Source organism: Chlamydotis macqueenii, chromosome 3, assembly GCF_036417535.1.
Source record: "Chlamydotis macqueenii isolate bChlMac1 chromosome 3, bChlMac1.mat, whole genome shotgun sequence".
NCBI lineage: Eukaryota > Metazoa > Chordata > Aves > Otidiformes > Otididae > Chlamydotis > Chlamydotis macqueenii.
Genome location: NC_141558.1, coordinates 125,337,465 through 125,355,817, shown reverse-complemented (window position 1 = coordinate 125,355,817; position 18,353 = coordinate 125,337,465). Strand labels below are relative to the sequence as shown.

Genomic DNA, 18,353 nt, shown 5'->3' with positions numbered 1-18,353 from the left:
GATGGGGCAGACTAACAAATAAGTTTGTTTTGCAGTAGGCTGTCTAGGATGCCTGAAACTGTGATGGCATTTGCATCAATTTTACAATATCGAGCTCTTTACAACTGCAGCAAATGAAAGGGCAGTTGCTAAGTTATGATGCGCTGTAGCGTAACTGGCAAGTGGTGTTCACGCACCACTGAAGGGTAACTGTACGAAACAGAAGACAGACTGATACAATCCTTTACCAGACTTGTAAAGGAAGTGCACTACAGAGTCGTCTGAAGTTGTTCCCATGGCCTTACCTGTCACTGGGAGGAAGTAGATGACTGTGGAACGGTACCTCCCAAGACAATACTGTTTTTGTCAGTGAGGGTTTTCAGCACAGTAGTGGCTGGTGACTGTAGAATTTTACGTGACAGCCTCATTCTCCCATCAGTTGGATCACGTCCGAAGTATTTAACCTGTTAAGAAAACAAACCATTTTAAGACTGACCAACTTAAGGAGCTGGAAATAGCTTTTTCCTTCAAAGACGGTGGCTTTCAAAATTTTTTATTTCCCCACAATTTGATGCTAGATAAAGAATAGGCACTGTTTAGCCTAGACTGCTCTGTCAAATTAATTTAGTGCCTAGATGGCAAGAGTATGACGCCAAATCAAATTAATTTGAAATGATCAGGCCTTTAAACAGCACAGAAAGAGAAACTGATATGGCAAAATAATTTCTTCAGAAACACACAAAAAAATTACACAAATTCTAAAATATGAACAAAATAAAATACGTTTGTTAGCATTTTGAAGTTAAAAAAAGTAATTACCTGAATTTCTTGTCCAACTTCTAATCCCAAGGCACTAGGATGTTTAATCTGGAACAGAGTGTTTTTCAGAAAAAATATTTCAGTGTGATTCATTTTGCAAGGTTACTTATAAAAGTTCCTTCTTTTAGGGATGTATTTTAAGCACGTATTACCTTTCTTTGATCAAGTTGTGAATTATGAAGTAACACTGGTGTCATGTTTGGATACAATTTTACCATCACTCCAGAATCTCTGCAACAGAAAACAGCATGGGTATTTCAAAATACAGCGACAGAAGTCTATGTATTTTACTCTGCATATTGGCCTCAAAGCAAGCATTTGTAAACTTCTCATAAACAAGATTTTACTCCACCCTTTAAAAAAATTTTGTATCAACCACAGCATGTCCAGAAATTTTTCCTTAACTGAAAGTGGCTAAGACAGTGTATTTCAGTAATAAGAACATCCAAAAACTGGATGTAATTTCAGTCCAGTATTTGTCTTGGAAAAAAGTGAAAAGCAAATTCCTATCATCTCTCAGATACAAAGACGTAAAAAGGCTTTAAGTTTTACAACTTACTGAGACATTATAGTAACTAAACAAGCAGCAAAAATAAATAGCCTTATTAAGAAACAGAATACAATTTTCAACAGAAAATACCAGGAATGATGCAGGTGCCAACACCACCAGCATAAGTTCAGCCTCCTTTAAAAATCAATTATTTTACATCATACTTAGGTATCAGGAATATAGCTATGCAAAACTAATTTCTCCTTCAACTCCAGAGCACTTTTCTTACCTTATTTCAGTTATCGTGGCCGTATAAACTGCACCAAATTCCAAATTAACTTCCTGCTGTAGGGGGGAAAAAGAAAACAGTAAGACGCAACTTCACAAAACGTAAATTGAAAAAGCTGACAACAAAAGTCTGTCCTTACATCATCTTTGCAGATTTCAAGGATGAATTCTCTTGCTTCATGCATAGCACTAGGTGTGGGGGCAAACACAGAATATGTCTCTTCATCCAGCTGACTGACAGTTACACCTTGGAAACATAATTTAATGAGAGGATTTAGGTCAGCACTGCTACTGTTTCAACAAGCCGAAAATTCAAGTTCAGTAAAGACTTGTATAGAGCAAAATTATTTTGCATAGACTCATTAAGATCTCAGAGTCCCAGTTATTTCAAATATTCTTCTTCAGACTAGGCACTGGACAGCTTTACCTGCAACTGAATGGAAACCCTGTTACAGGTATGCTTGTCAAAGACCTGGACAAACTTGTGCTCCACGTGGGACCATTCAGTTGCAAAACTATTATTATAATCCTTTCATGACAGGAAAAAAAAATCTTGAACTGATTTTCATGAAGAAGCCTCAGCTCCTACAAACAAATTTCCTAAGAGGTTTTAATAAAATTATAGCTTTCATTAGCAGCTGATGGAAAGTGTTTCAGAGCTAGAACACAGTAAAATTGCACGGTAAAATTCTTTGCACCTCTAGACTAGTTTTCTGGCCAACGGGCTGCAGAGGCTTGCAACCAAAGGGAAGTATGATTTTTTTTTTCCTCCTTTTCTCCCCCTCCAACCCGCTGAGAAGCACTAATCAAGCCAGCCAGAGCATTCAAAGAGTTTCAAGCCCAAAGCAGCTGAAGCGAAACACCCACTTGATATACTATAGACATCAGCCTTTTTTTAAATGTTATCTTTCTAAAAGCAGGGAATGAGTTTGACTATATTAAGCAATAAAGGAAAAAAATTGCATTCACAAAGAAGTGCTCATAAAAATAAACCTGATACATTTAATAATATCAGAGCAGAAACTCACCTCTGCTACCACAGCTGACTAATGGTTGAATATTACCTTCATCATGTTAGAGACACGGTAAGGGTGGGCTACGTCTAGTTTCACTGCTTTGAGTCATTTCAACAAAGGCTCAGAAACACTTAATTTGCAAAAATTCTGTTCATTCACTCCTGAGGGCAACCACAACGTCAAGCTGAAAGCCCAATTCCGAGTGACCTGTCAGTCTGCATTTATCTCAACCAAAGCATCAACTGCCCTATTTGGGAAATGGTAGCGAAAAAGGCATCAACTTTGAATTGGGCACTTCAGGCCAGGCAGGACAAACCACTGTGTAAACAAATAAAATTAATTTATTCCAAGAAATATAACAAGGTCGAGAAACTTGTCACACTACTCTCGCTAACAGTTTAAGCCCCAGTACAGGTCACTCCTGCAATGTCATAGTGAGTTGGATTTCTAACGTGTGCCAGCGCGTTAACAGTGTCTACAGGCTCTTCAAAGAATCCTAGAAAAACAGTCGATAAAAAGAACTCAACGTCCCCTCTTAACCACAGCAAAAAAAAGCTTTAGTTTATAGGAAGAGAAGCTGCATAGATTTGATCTACACTTCACATATTCATGATCAGACTTGCTTGACTTCACATCTTTCATTCGATGCTATCTGCATTATTGTCCCTAGATGAACCTTTAATTGCCTCTTCTGTAAGCCCTGAAAAGCACCATCACACATGCACCAAACTTCTGGGAATTCCTGCTGCAAGACAAACTGCGAGCACTTAAACAGAGAGAACCTACACAACTAAGTGAGCTTCACCTGGCTCCTCAAAACACGTAGAGAAGAGAAGCTAATAATGCATTAGGATAAATTATCACAGGAAGCAAGAATGTCTTACCAGTCTGTGCTTGAAGTTTTTTCAAATTATACGCCCCAGGACCAACAAATCTTAACCTTTTTGATAACGGAACATGGATAGTTTCTGAAAGAACATTGAAAAATACTTTGAAATGCTAAATACAATAATCTTGAAAGCAATCACAAAAAATAAGTCACATTCATTGAGGTTTTAATCTTCTATAGCTACTTGTATTTTTTGCTGAACATGGACGTAACTACATTTAAGAACTGAAATAAATGAAAACATGAATACGAACGCTTTCATGAGTGTCAATTACCTTAAGCCATACCAATACTGATATCAATATCCATTCTGATTTTTTAAGTTTAATTCTGTTTTCTGGTGTACAGTGAAATAGTACAGTGCTGCCACACATGGCAATAAACAAAAAACAAACCCAAAACTTCATCTTGAGGTGAACCCAAAGAAGAAATAATCCCAGGAGACAGGGGCAGAAACATAACAAACATTCATTTAGAAAGCTGTTTCAAGCAGTAGCTTATTGGTAAAAGGTGATTATAATATGCATTCTTATCAACATACAACTAACATTACCTACAACTGGTCCAGTTTCTTTTCTGTTAGGTCTGGGTTTTGCCAGTGTTTGGTTCATAATTTGTAAAATCTCCCTCTTTGCAGCTGTGGGGGTTAGGGGGGGAGAAAAAGGAAGAAGGAAAAATAAAAAGTTTCGTACAATATTAAAATAAATTTGTGTGTATTTGTTATAAAGTACATACACATCCATTCATAAAATCTGCCTCCTGCCTGCCTTGAGAATTTACCACGGTAACTTCACACGTTTCAGGTAGCGCATGTTTGTTGCTGTACAACATTCTGCTCTATGTATACAAACCCTATGCCTTCAGCACATTTATTCATTTTATGCAGCCTAGAACATTACAGAGAGTTCTGATTCAGTGTATTGTTTAAATTAATCAGAGTTCTGATAACAGCAACAGGGTGTAGCTTTGATTAGTTATGATACAGTAGCCTAGAACTTCAGCTGAACTGCTTGACATTGCTAAATCGTTGAATACGAACTACTGGTTCTTACATTTTAATAAGAGGTTTTTTCTTCTTGCTAAAATCTTGCTATTACAATCAAGTTGCAAATTTTCTCTTACAACTAGTTAAATCCTTATTAAAGCTTGTAGCTTCAGTTTTTCATATGGCTCAAGGATATTTTAGCCGCACACGTCAGGATACAGACAGCAGTAAATGTCAATAGTAAATATAGCTTAATTTACGGTAAGTGAGAAGTGGTTTGGTGTTCTTTTTAAAGCATTATTCTGCTGGATTTTAAAAAAGTAACGTAGTAAGAATTTTGTGTGTTAGTCCAAATCTATTTTGGTGTTATGGTAACACTTTACATATTTAACGAAGAACAGAGGCCTCCTCCCTCTCCCAGATTTCACCAGTCAAAAGCAATCCAGAGTTTCAGGGCGCAAAGCTGCAGTGTACTTCAGCCTGCGTCACTCATACGGCATCGAGATGCTAGATCTTAACCCTGAACTCCCTGAGATGACACAGACTTTCACTTAAGTTCTAGGAACTCACTGCTCAAGAGACATTCAAAAATTGGTCTGAAGTTACTGTAAAGTTAGCTTGGAGCTTATTTTTAACAATTCTTTCGCTGATACATTGCACAGCAAAGAGCAAACAATTTTTCCCCAGCTCACCACATGTGCTTTGAATACAGTATGACATGGCTTAGTAATACTGTGCTTGTACCAGCCAAATCCAAAATACTGCAGGTAATTATTTCACAATATATTCCTCTACTCTGATGTTGCTCTTTTGTGTAAGTTCCCTCCCTCCACACTTTGCTACACCACTAGTTTTATTTCAGTTTTTCAAAACAAGTTACCCATTGTGCTAAGCTGTTGGAATCACACCACTTTTGCTCTGTTTTAATGAAAAGTAACCTCTACGAGCAACAGACACTTTCACTGACACTACGTGCAATAACATGAAACTTCAGTGTGGTGGGAAGGGCCTGATTTTTTGGAGATTGAATGCTCTCCTCTGACACAAAAAGCTATTCATTTTGTATGAAGTGCCTATATTGAAGTATAACAGACAACACCCAAACCAGACTATTTTTTTTTGAAGATAGAGCTTTTTTCCCCACGACAAGAACAAAAAAAAAAATTAATAGTTTATTATTTAGTTTCGTAAAACTTAGAATTTAATACAAGTTATCATTTAGTGACATAAAATGGATACAAATACCAATTTGGACCCACCTGTAGCTTGCTGAATAGCTTCCATTATGATTTTTATTGGTATTCCTGGCAGTTTTAGATCAACCTAATATGAAAAGAGTTAAGTGACATCAATATGTAAGGAGAGCTTTCTCAGAGTTCCATTTTAGGGAGATTTAATGTTACGATACCTGCAAGGCAGTTATCCCTTTATTAGTACCCGCCATCTTGAAATCCATATCACCGTAGTAATCTTCAATTCCCTACCAGCACAGACAGAAGAAAGCAAGTTGGAGTAACTTTACACCAGTGTTAAGTCTCTGAAAATACACTAAAGTGTACTTTTAGCATACTTAAAACTTAGTGTTAAGTATACTAAAAGTACATTCTATGTTTCAAAAGCCACAAAGTAGTTCTGCAGACTTGGAATTATTTTTGAGACTCACATGTTTTTCTTCAGCCTTATTTTGCTGTTGAGGATTAACACTGTTTCTTTCTCTCCTTATAAATTAAGAGCTTTTGTGGACCAGTTTGTGAGCAACACAGCCACATTTCATTTTGTATTATCAGTGGCTGCCACAGGAAGAAGCAGCAGCATGATAATATGCATTTCCCTCCCCGAGTCACTCTGCAAAGTGCTCATTCTTCATCCAATATATTGTGTTTCTCAGTCAAATAAAGTATTCAAGAATAATTAATCTCTTTCTCCCAAGAGAAAAGACAAAATTAATTGGAAAAAGAAAGCTTATGGAGAGCTTAAATGAAATAACTGAGTAATTACAAAAACCTCAAATATGACTGGACATTTCAGCGATTTTTTTGAAATAAGGGAGGAGTGTGGGAGGCAAAATAGAGAAGATAAAACTATTCAATATTTCTAGTAGCGTATGTGCCAGAATTAACTAGGTAAAACATTACAAAAGAAGGTCATAGAGTGTATGTTACAGAATTAAGCAGCAATAAAAACAACAGTGCTAGAAACACTCACCAGGATGTCTGTCAGCAACCGATAGTCCTCAATATCTCCTTTTTCCAGACCGCACTTGGTAATGAGACCTATTGCTACACCTGCCACTGCACTTGATACTGGAACTCCTAATAGTAGTAAATTAAAAAAAAAAAAAAAAAAATTTTTATAACCTTTGGTCATTTTCAAATCCTGTAACACATTATGAAATGTAGTTTACCCTTGTAAGGGCCATATTTTGTACCTGCATCCATTAATGCCAAACTTCCACCACATGCAGAAGCCATTGAAGAGGACCCTACAGAGTTAGAATACAGGGGAAAAAAAATAAAAGTATTAAACATGGGTCAGTTGTATCTGAAACAAAACTTGCTAGTGATATTCTTCAATGACAGTTTGAAAATGAACTCACTGCTAGCTAGAAAATACTGTACAGCAACACACATACTAGAATAAATAATAGCAATTAGAATTTTTCCATAGCAGAAGTATTTTTAACAGGAAACGGGTAATATAATTTGAATTTTCACAACATTGATACCAAAAAACCTAAACAAGCATCACGATTGTTATTAAATATTCTAGACAAGGAATCTGTGGATTTTGCAGGGAGCTGCAAATGGGACTCCTTCCTTTTCTCCACCAACCCCTTCTCTCAGCCACCTGATCTTGGTACAGTGCTAGGAGGTAGAAAGTGGACCACGGAAAGCCTTGTGCCACACAGGGGAATCTGCAGAGAGGCAAAATATATAGCTCTCTCCCAGACTGGGGAGATGGGAAAAACAAATACAGATGGGAGTAGTCAAGTGAGGATATTGGCTGTGATTAAACACTGAAAAACATGTCTCAAATACATGCCAATTTATTTTCCTCAGTCTGTAGCATAAAAATGCCACCAAATACCATTTTATTAAACTCAGAATTTATGTTTACATCTCATACCAATACTGTGTCATTACACAAACTGAAAGAAAGTTCAATTTTTCATGACCCTACACCTTTTTAAGTACTTCACGTAGTAAAACTATCAAGACTGTTAAAAACGAAATCTTTTACTGAAAATGCCTACAACTCAAGTTTGTCAATCTTCAGCTTTTTTGAGAACCAAAGTTAGTCTCTAGCACTAGGTTAAAAATAAGAAAACCATAATACCATTTGACTCTAAGACTTCAGAAGTAACTCGTATTGTGAATGGGAAATCCTGGGGAATAATCGGTTTCAAAGCTCTTTCTGCCAGTGCACCTGTTTAAAAAAAAAAAACTAAAAATCAAATGACCCATAAATAAAAACAATTGGAGAAAAGAAAAAATTAAAACTTACAGCATGGGACTTCTCCAGTCTGAACTTACCATGTCCAAGTTCTCTTCTGTTCACACCAGTAACTTTGCCAATCTCATTAGTCGCATAAGGTGGAAACTGTGAAGCAAAATAATGCGTATACATAAAATTAACTAGCTTTTTTTTTTTTTCCATTTTAAAACATACACTTTGAAAAAATTCTTTGAAGGTTTGGTGCACCTCAAGGTAAAACCAAAATTAAAAAATAAAAATAATAATGAAACCACCACATGACTTCTGTCAGTCACTTAGTTTGCAAACCAGTTTAGGTAGTGTTTAGTAAATGTTTTACTTCCACAGAACAAAAGAGAATAAAGTAGTTGCAAGGTAGTTGAAAAACAACCCAACAAGTTTACTCCAATTAAACTTGTCAAACAACTTATCAGGCATCTCGTTTCTGTCATACAGATAATGGAACAAGATATGCCTGTTGCCTGTACAAAATTTGGGTAAGTTCCAAAGGCTGAGAGAGATCCAAGAGGTAAAACCACTTATTTACTATTGGTGGAGTATGTCAGCAGAACATATTAATAGAGTTTACTAAAACTAATAGAGCAGGTTAATCCTGCTTTCGGTAATAATGCATTCTTAAGGAGCTGACCTAATGTTAAGTTATTAAAAAGGCTGTAAAAAAATGGCAACTGACAAATTATCTAGTGCTTTTTAGGAAACTAGCACTTTCATTCATAAACTGCAGTATAAAAATTCACATATGGATTAGAATTAACACATTTTAGCAAATCTAGAGATAACTTCCAAGGATATAAATTATCAGTTTTACCTTTAAAAGCAAGATATGAAGCCCTTCTGTGAATCATGCAAAAAGCTGTGACACAATAAAACTCTCACCTCATAATGCAGCATGAAGTTTTTATCTTTTATTCCACTATAAAATAAAAACAAGACCACGTCACAAAAGAGCAACCAAACACATCTTACATAATACAGAATAGGTAAGATTACAGTCAGTTATGCTTACAAATAGATCCAGCAAACACAACTAATCCATACATTTGCTGATCATTGACATTTTTTTTAAGGTTTTCTACGCAGTGAACAAATCAAAAAGAAAAAACCTCATGTGTTAATCATCGTCATTAAAACCATTTCCCTAGCTGTTTAGAATCTAATAGGCCCTATCAGTTCTTTATCCTTTTAGCGTGTCTGAAAGAAGGAAAAAAAAAAAGTCAAACTTCAAGAGCATCAGCATCTTACTGTACACATTGCAGTAAGGACTCAGAAATGTAAGCACTCAGAAAAACTGAAAATCTCTGTACCTACAAAATAGCTCTTGATTAAATAAAGTCGGTGTTCAAAAAAGTTACCAAAGTATCACAAGACTGGACTCTTAGCAATAAATACGGAAAAGCTAATCTATATTAAATAAAGTTGCTTCAAGTCAAGACTTGCATCTAGTTTCATATAAGGGCACTCTCTCATTCATGAAGCAGCCTAATGATTGCTAATTAAAACCTATTATTTAACACAGAAACTAATTTCCAAGAATACCAAAATTACAGAATAAGGACAAAAACCTCTAGAACAAAAAATTAAAGCAAAGCTGATACACTAAAATATAAAAGTTCCCACACTGGTGGGATGAGATCACTGAACTGCAGCTTTAAAAGGAAAGAGTCTCCCCTCCCCAACAAGTCAGCCCTCAGCAACAAAATGTTAGTGGCTCAAGGACTTGCTTGCTACACTGTAAGTTAAATTCTCCTTACTCCATTAAAAAAGAACTCAAGGATTTTCACCCTACGAACATTTTTATTTTGAGACAAAATTGAGACTATTTAGATAGGCTAACTCAGCTGGGAAAAAAAACTCCACCCAAACAATTACCTGGGATTCCCGCCCCCCCCCCCCCCCCCCCATTTGAACCAAACTTAACAAACACAACAGCACTTCATGGAACATGTGCATCCAACCTATTGAGCAGAACTTCAAAACTTGTGAGAAGTAGATTAAATGAGTAGAATATACATCAAGCTCCAAGTGTGATGATAAATACTTGGAACAAAGAGAGAATCAACTTTCATCAAGTTGTTTTAATTAAAGAGACTTGATATATGGACAAAGTTTTACAGATTCAAGAGTAATTAGCTATCTCCTTTCTCTTGAAACCAGACTGGAAGTGACTTGTAATACTCTCTAGTTTCAAATATGTGTCTATGGAATCAATGTCTCCTTAACAAAAAGCAACTGCTAAGATGCCTTGCCACTTCAAAGTCTAATTTTACACATTTTTCAGTCCTCATGAAGTATATATACACACACACACACACACATCCCGAAGTTCAAGAAACTTTTATCAAATGTGCTTAAATGCTCACCCTCTTTTACTACCACTGACAAAAGACCAAAAGATACACGTACCTCACTGCTGTTGAGATGAGATCTGATTTTACACTTGATTCTATGGAGTCAAATGTAACTGTACAGAGAACCTAAAATAAAAAGACAGAGGGTAAATAATCTGCTCTTCAACACTTCCATCTTTCACAACTTTTACTGTTTATGAGTGATTTCAGCAACAAACATGATGCCATCACCTACCACTATTGCGACCTTTTTTCTCTTCATCGCAGAAACTTATTCATAATCTGTAAAGATTACACAATCTTACAGCACATTTAAAAATACTAATTTAATGCTTCCTAACCTGGTAGGATCCTAGAACAGTTTCTGAACTACTTCATTTAAGAGCCAGGGCCAGATGCAAATGAGCAAGTTTCTTTATCACGTGGACTTGCAGTATGTGTTATTTTTCGTGGGATAAGAGGGGACAACACTAAGGAGTAAAGCACTCTTTGCAGCTACTCATGTACCCTGCAGTAAATCAGATCAATGGCTGACAGTCTTCTAGGAAAATGAGCTATAAAGATAGAAGAGACCAAATCTGAATTCAATCCACCCAACATCTGACACTTTTGGCAAATAAGAGAAAAAACACACTCATTAATGTGGGGTTTTTTTGGTACAATTTCCCTTTTTAGTCCAAGTTACATATTCATGAAATAAAGTTCCTTTTAACAGGCTTCTCATGGCATGCACGATTTAGCACAGCCCTACATACCCACGATCCATTAACTGAGTCACCCATTTTTCTAAAAATGATCAGGATTGTACTTTACATTAAAAGCTTTTATTTCAACAAATATCTTTTTAATATAAAAATCTACATAGAGAGATGAAAAATATAAGGTTTTAGATTTGTCTCATTAACAACCAATTTTACTTTAAGCCATTCTGAACTGGAAAGTTTCCTTTTCAAACCACCTTTCACCAAGACGAAACCCAACCAACCAAAAATGCCCCAAATCTGCCAACCTGAACCAAACAAGAAGAATACTTACAGCTTCTATCTTTGGTCACTAGACATTCTTCAGAAAGTCTGAAGACAACAATAACGCTTACCAGACTCTTTCTGGGCGCATATGCTTAGAATGTTATCTTACCATCTGTACTGTTTATGCAGCAAGGAACCAAGCTTTGTCTACTGTCTTAATGGACTCAGATGTATTTTAATTAAACCTACACTGTCTTCCAGTTATTGCTATTTGAACATGAAGAAAAAAAAAAAACTTTGCATTTAAATGAAAAACACAAATCTTTCAGCTTTTGAGAAATTAATACTACCTGTGTTTGACCTCTCTGAAATAAGGCTGATCCATGAAGCATTTTAAACATGTTCACTTCACATTTAATGTCTCTGAGGGAAGTCAAGTCTCTCCCGTCACACCTAAAGTTACAAGCAGAAATTAAGAGGATCAGTGAAGCTACAGTCTTGGATAAGAAGTTGATAGAAACATTACTGAATAAGAGTTTGATGTACTTGCCTTCTATATTCATTCAGAACAAGACTTCTAAAAATATCCTTTGAAACCACACTGAAAGATTCCATGATTTCATAAGGCTCAGCCTCTGGAAATTTTTCTGGGTATAAAAAAAGAAATTGCATCTGTAGTTAGAAAACGAATTTTATAGAACTTTTTCTAAAATAGCCTGGCCAGCAAAGAGCACACTGTAACTCTGAGCAGTGCTAGCTCTATTTAAGCATTCTCTAGATATTAGGAAAGCAGAAAACAATACCTTTCAGCTGTTCTTCTGTTTCAAGCCTTATTTTGTTAATTGCTTCATCTCTAGAAATCTAGAACATAGGATTTGCAACCAGTTAACTCTACAGGGCAGAATAACAAGAGAGGTTTGGGTTGTTGGGTTTTTGTTTGTTTTAAAATTCTGTAAAACTCAAGGAATAGGATTGTCACAACTACAAATTCAGAGATCAATAACGTACTGCAAATATAATTCTGGTAGACATAAATTTACAGAACAATTTATTTTTACTACTGCACATACTTGCAGAGAAGAGTTCTTATTAACATTAGCATAAACAAACTAAATCTTACTACAGTTTCATTATATTAATTTTAAAATCATTATATTATGTTTAAATTGATTACTTACTTTATCATGGCTAGAATCTGTGAACACCCCATAGATCTTGTTAAAAGCAAGTCTTTTGGAAGAAAATAAAGAATTTTTTAAAACACAGTTTAAAAACCTCTTACATATTTAGTTTCTTTTGGGGGCTAAATGTTAGTTTTCATTAGCAGTACAAAAGCACCAGACTGACATTTAGAAACATTCCTAGCTCCAGCTGTCCTTCCTGCTTGCTCTCCTGCCACCTCTCTGAAATTATTTATCACTTCCACAGAAAGCATCGCGCTGGCCAATACCCTGACTCCTCTCTTCACCATTCCACAAGAACGGCATACTAACTTACCCTGAAAACCCAGTGAAAGTATTGTATTTGTCCTTCTTACTAAGTATGAAGGAAAAGAGCTGAAGGTCATATTCCTAAGTTTCTATGGAAAACGCAGCAAGGAACTCTGAACACTCAAAACGTGTTAAACAAAAACCCCAAATTATCTGATCAGAGCTCATCAAATTAAATAAACCTTAAATAAACACTTTGAGTCACTTAACAGAATTTAGAACAAAATTATTTGTCCTGAACTTACTTCTTTGCACATTCCACAATCTCTTCAGGAGGAACAAATAACTTCTGAACAGTTCTCTTGACAACACCCCGTTCTCTCACTAGTTGTTGAATTCCCTGAATTATTTGCTGGGTATGCTTCACCCCCACTTTGATGGCATGGCAGAAGTCTTGTTGCAATATATTCTCGGCAGTCGCTTCCAGCATAACTATCAACGGAAAGTTAAAAATTGAGTAAATTACTATTTTGTTGTTCAATAGCAATCTAACTCAACTGAGGAAATGCAGATTAACATTAAATTGCATAAATATAATGGAATTTACTTTACCTAACCAAAAGTTACCCAACCTATCACTGTTGTTTATTTCTACTACTGTGTAAAAATACAAGTTTCAAAGATTAGGAAACTATCCGCAAAGAGATACCTACCTGATTTTCAAACGCTCAGTAGATATCAAAAATCAAGCTACTTACCAACTTGACTTTGCGGAGCTCCAGCAACAACTAAATTTAAAGCACTAGAAGACATCTGTTTTCGAGTTGGATTGATAACAGTTTCTCCATCAACCAGTCCTACCCTTACTGCACCTACAAAGAAACTCCAAAAAATTATTATTATAATAAGGAAGTTCTTTAAGGCATCATTTTACTTTGGAAATTATACATCTAAAAAAAATAATTAAAGCTACAGATTAATCTTAAAATATCAGCATGTTAGCTATATATTAAGAACAAATCTGTAAAGCAAAATTCTCTATCCTTGGCTTTCTTTTGGATAGTTTTACTGCGTAGGGCATGTAGCCAAGTAGCATTATACGCAAGGCTGTAAGTCTATGAGGTTTTTTCAGTCATTTGAGTGCGTTTTATAGAAAAAAGGTAGGTGAAAGGAAAACACAGTTAAATATTTGGTTTTGGCTAGATCGTTCCTCTTCCTAAAAAAAATCACAATGAAATAAAGCTCTTCTTGAGTATCTGGATAAAAAGTATTCTTATCCAGCTATTTTCTAAGCAATCCTTTTCAAGACTAAGTTTCCCTAAAGAAAAAGTGAAGTTATTGGTCTCTATACTATACTATTTCTGGATTATAAATCCTTCAGAAATATATTTAGTCCAGGAAATATAACGCTTTGAAGTGCAATAATCCTATCCATTGTAAAATAATTTTCAGTACTTGAAATAAAAGATAGTGGACTTCAGCTTCTTGTTAAAAAAGAAAGCATGAACTGCGGTCTAAGTCTTCCATCACGTTCAAATCATCCATCGCTTCAAAATATTTACTTACCAATAGGACCATTCCATGGGATATCAGATAATGCAAGTGCTGCAGAAGCTAGAATGAAGAGATAAAAATTTGTGTCAGAAAAAATGGATCACATTATATCAAACACAAGCAGTAATTTCTAACAGTCCTCTTACCTCCATTAATTGCCAGAACATCAGGATCATTGACACCATCTACTGCTAAAAGATTACAAAGGATCTGGCATAAGATAAAAGACAATGAATAATTTTGATCTAAACATTTTTATTAGCTATCAGTACAAAGCTAAGAACAATAAAACAAAACATTCCACATACTTATAGAAACCTATACAGCAAATGAAAAATTGTTCACGTATTTAAAGTAGAAAGCTCACAAAAACCCCACTAATATATAATTTTGTACAATATAACATATAACATTCCAATTTTGTTCCTGTATCTCTGCAACAAAATTTGGAAACTAGCATGTAATAAAAATAATTTAAGACAAGGAGATGACAAAGTAAAAAGCAGCATTACACTATCAGGCCAGTTTTTAAAGTGTAAACCCCTCCTGGATGCTAATAAAAATTACTTTTCTTAAAACAGTGCCTACATCATGTGAAATTTTCATTGGCCATACTCAAGTTTTCCATTCTGAAGGAAGCTATTGTTAAGGACAGTGAGCGTGACCTACCTGCGTATCATAAAAGTAGCCTACTGGAAAGAGTGGTCTGATTGACCGATCTGCAAAAGAAATATTTGAAGTCTAAGAAGGATTTGGTTTTCAGTAGTTAGTGTTCAGTTTGTCTTGTAACCCCACAAGCAACTAACAAAATAGTTCAAATGAAAAGACCCAAATAAACAAAAAAAGGCAGAGAACCCAGAAGGAAACTGAGCATGAAACACAATCAATCCTAAAATTTCAACAGCGCTCAGAGTAAAATAAGAGGCGTTTGGGTGAGCATACCCATTGTCAGGTAACACAAGGTAAAACCACTGAAAGAGTCCTCTATAATCTATTAAACAGTATTTCACTAGGAATATCTTCAATGAAGGGATACCGTCTTCAAACAAAGAAACGCAACAAAAGCTTGTATGTTCAAAATGTCGCATTACTTCCACAACGCACAGATTTCCTATTAATTTTATTTCAGTCTGATGTGCATAGGACTGTGTAACAGCCCAGGCCTCATAGGCTGTTCCCTCTCCTGATTATTTTCATTGCTGTCTTAAGATGCTGATGTATTTGACAACAGTTTTCCATAACTGTTGAATTTCAAGCTATTATCTTATTCATGAATGGAGACAACCATGATGGAGATGACTTTTCAAGCAGGATCAAGAGGGATAGAACAAGTCTATACCAACCAGTAAGTCTACCTCTTTGTATTTCAAAGTTTAGCTTGGTTGTCCCTTCCACCTCTCCAGAGAGGTAACATCTCTGCAGTTAGGATGAGACCTTAGATACAATAGTATCAACAAAGGTGACAACACACAATTTCTAAGATTCAGGCTCCTCTATAAGGGAACACGCCTCAGTCGATACACTGTTTTAAAAATCAGGACTGATGAACAAGTTTGTTTTCTTCTGACATTACTGCAGAAACAATCACGTCTGCAAACAGCAGTTATAAATTGCTCTCTCTTTTCAGTCAAAAGGGTATTACAAAATATTTAAAACACAATATTTAAAACACACAAAAAGGTTTCAGCCTACCTATTACTCTGCTTGTGAGAATTTCTTTATCAGTGGAACCAAGTTCTCTTCTTAGGTAGTTTGTAGGAATTCTTCCTGCTGCGGCAGCTTTCTGACGATAGTCAACCTTTTTAAAAACAAACCAGGGATTTCTAAAGACAACAGACTTACCTACTCTGAGCCACAGAATCATTCAGGTTGGAAAGGACACCTCTATAACCCAATCCCCTGCTCAGAGCAAGGTCAACACTGAATTCAGACGACATTATTCAAGGCTCTGTCTTGATGCCAAATGGACCCTGCCATGCTATACACGGACTGCCCAGCCAGTCAGTCCCCAGCCTGAACTGCTGCTGGGCACTAGCGCACCCAAAGTTCAGGACTTTGTGTTTGTCCTTAGAGAATTTCATAACGTTCCTGTTGGTCCACTCCTCCAGCCCCTGGTCCCTCCACACAGCAGCCCCGCTTCTGAGTATATCATCTGTATCCCCATCCAATTTAGTGTCACCTGCAAACTTGACGAGCGTAATTCCAGGTCACTGCTAGAAGTAAGAAGCAGGCTTTGTTCCAGGAGACCCCCCCTGAGAAACTATTATTCAGCCTGAAGGTAGAACACGAATCATTAACCCTTAACAATCACAGCCCTCTGAGCCTCATAATCCAAACAGTTTTCCTCACATCTAAAATACAGTGCCTGAACGTGGCTGTTGTGGCAGACAAAGTTCACAAGGCTTTTGTGGAAAGCCTTACTAAAGTCAAGGTAGACAACATCCAGGGCTCATCCCTCACCACATTTTATCAGGGACTGCTTTTCTGAACTCCAGGGTCTGTAGTCCGCCACTTGCATTCCTCACTCCACCTGGCATCTTGAGCTCCGCTAATTTAATAATCACTACTGCTAAGGCTATCCCTGATTATCACAAACATAATTTTGTCATTAGTACTTACCACTAATGGCATAAACTGAGATGCAGAAGGCTTCGTTTTACTGACTGCTGTGACCATTACTGCTGTGTCACCCAGCTGGATCAAGAAAAAAAAAAATAATTAAAAAAAAAATTGAAATTACTTGTAACCATAATATTGTCTGAAGTCCTAACTTATTCACAAACTAAAACTCCAGAATATTATTTGCAGAAAACAACACATAAAACCATGCTTCACATCCTTATTTTTGCGTTTCAATTTTTTTCCCCCCACAAAACACACCGGTACATTCATTAGGGATAAAATTGTCACTTGAGGTTCTATAGCCCTTTAATAGGCTCTGATGTCCTAATAATGACTGTTCAGATAAAAAAATTATGAAGTTGTATAAGTTTTAATTATATTTTTTTTTTTACCTGAACAACAGCAGATCCATCAGCAAACCTAGCAAGTTTTCCAGAAGACAGCTCCATCTTTCTATCATAAAGAAATAACCCATTACTTAAGGTGAATTCAAACAAGTTTTCAAAGTTTTCCAGTAACTTCTGCATTCACCTACAGCTCCAACTGTACAGAATGCTGGCTACACTTCGTGCCAGAGACCAAAATCCTCATTAAGTACAGAGAGTGAAATGGTTTGACCAAGAGCGAGGAAATCCCTTTAACTTTAATGTGCTTTTTACCTCAAATATCCCGCTTCTTCCACCCAGAAGCAAAGCCTTGCAGCCACATCAGATGTCACCTAAAGTGACACCTTTGCCTTAGAGGCGAAACGCTTTGCTGGCACGGGAGGATGAATCACCCACCCATTCAAGCCTGGTTTTACAGCCTTGCCAGTAAAGATATTACCCAAATAGGAAAAGGGGAGCAGCTTGTACGCCTAGAAAACACTTTTTCATAGAATCACAGAATGGTTTGGGTGGGAAGGGACCTTACGGACCACCCAGTCCCACCCCCTGCCCCAGCCCAAGGGCGCTCACAGCCCCGTCCAACCCGGCCTCGGACGCTGCCAGGGACGGGACACCCACAGCTTCTCCGGGCAAGCTGGGCCCAGAAGTGAAGAATTTCTTCCTTATTCGTCCCGCCGCCCCTCGAGGGCGCGGAGAGCCCCTCACCTGCCCCCCACGTCCACCGTCACCGTCCCGCAGGGCCCGGCTGCCGCCGCAGCCCCGCGGGCGGACGCCAGCCGGAACACGGAGCCCTCCGGCAGCAGCCGCCGCCGCCATCGCGCCGCGGCCCCGCCGCCAACGGCCAAACCCCCGAGCGCGGCGCGGCCACAGTTCGCGGCGGCCGCCATGGCGCCGCCGGGTAGGAAGGGGAAGCCCTCCGCCGTAGCCGCCACCTGATTGGCTGTCGGAAAGGGCGGGAAGGGGAGGGAGCTGCCGCGCAGTAAGCTGGAAGCGGATTGGCTGGAGTACCGAGGCGGGTGTTAAGTTTCGATTCCGCAGCGCGAGGGGCGTCCGCGCGCCCCCTGGCGGAGCCCCGCCGGCCGCG

General features: G+C 37.4%; 1 protein-coding gene across 1 annotated transcript; it reads right to left on the bottom strand.

The window, feature by feature from the left end:
* Positions 1–284: 284 nt before the first annotated feature.
* PNPT1 (polyribonucleotide nucleotidyltransferase 1) lies at positions 285–18,156 on the bottom strand. Its single transcript, XM_086745325.1, has 28 exons — positions 17,975–18,156; positions 17,276–17,336; positions 16,881–16,955; positions 15,954–16,059; positions 14,931–14,980; positions 14,408–14,471; positions 14,274–14,321; positions 13,466–13,579; positions 13,013–13,199; positions 12,456–12,507; positions 12,081–12,138; positions 11,828–11,924; positions 11,628–11,730; positions 10,365–10,435; positions 8,838–8,874; positions 8,000–8,066; positions 7,803–7,892; positions 6,895–6,948; positions 6,672–6,778; positions 5,875–5,946; positions 5,726–5,789; positions 4,035–4,118; positions 3,477–3,560; positions 1,717–1,823; positions 1,578–1,633; positions 951–1,029; positions 799–846; positions 285–443 (listed from the first exon to the last, which is right to left on the bottom strand). Exons 1-28 carry the CDS (start codon positions 18,154–18,156, stop codon positions 288–290), a joined length of 2,373 nt encoding a protein of 790 aa, XP_086601451.1. The 3' UTR covers positions 285–287.
* Between the last annotated feature and the right edge of the window lie 197 nt (positions 18,157–18,353).

Bases quoted from the DNA above. Each gene is read 5' to 3' on its own strand.
- PNPT1 (XM_086745325.1), bottom strand. From the start codon at position 18,156: ATGGCGGCCGCCGCGAACTGTGGCCGCGCCGCGCTCGGGGGTTTGGCC. The intron at 16,060-16,880 runs GTAAGTACTAAT...GTTTTTAAAAAG, and splicing joins CTCAGTTTATGCCATTAGTG to GTTGACTATCGTCAGAAAGC. The intron at 8,067-8,837 runs GTGAGAGTTTTA...TTTGCTTCACAG, and splicing joins ACTTCATGCTGCATTATGAG to TTTCCACCTTATGCGACTAA.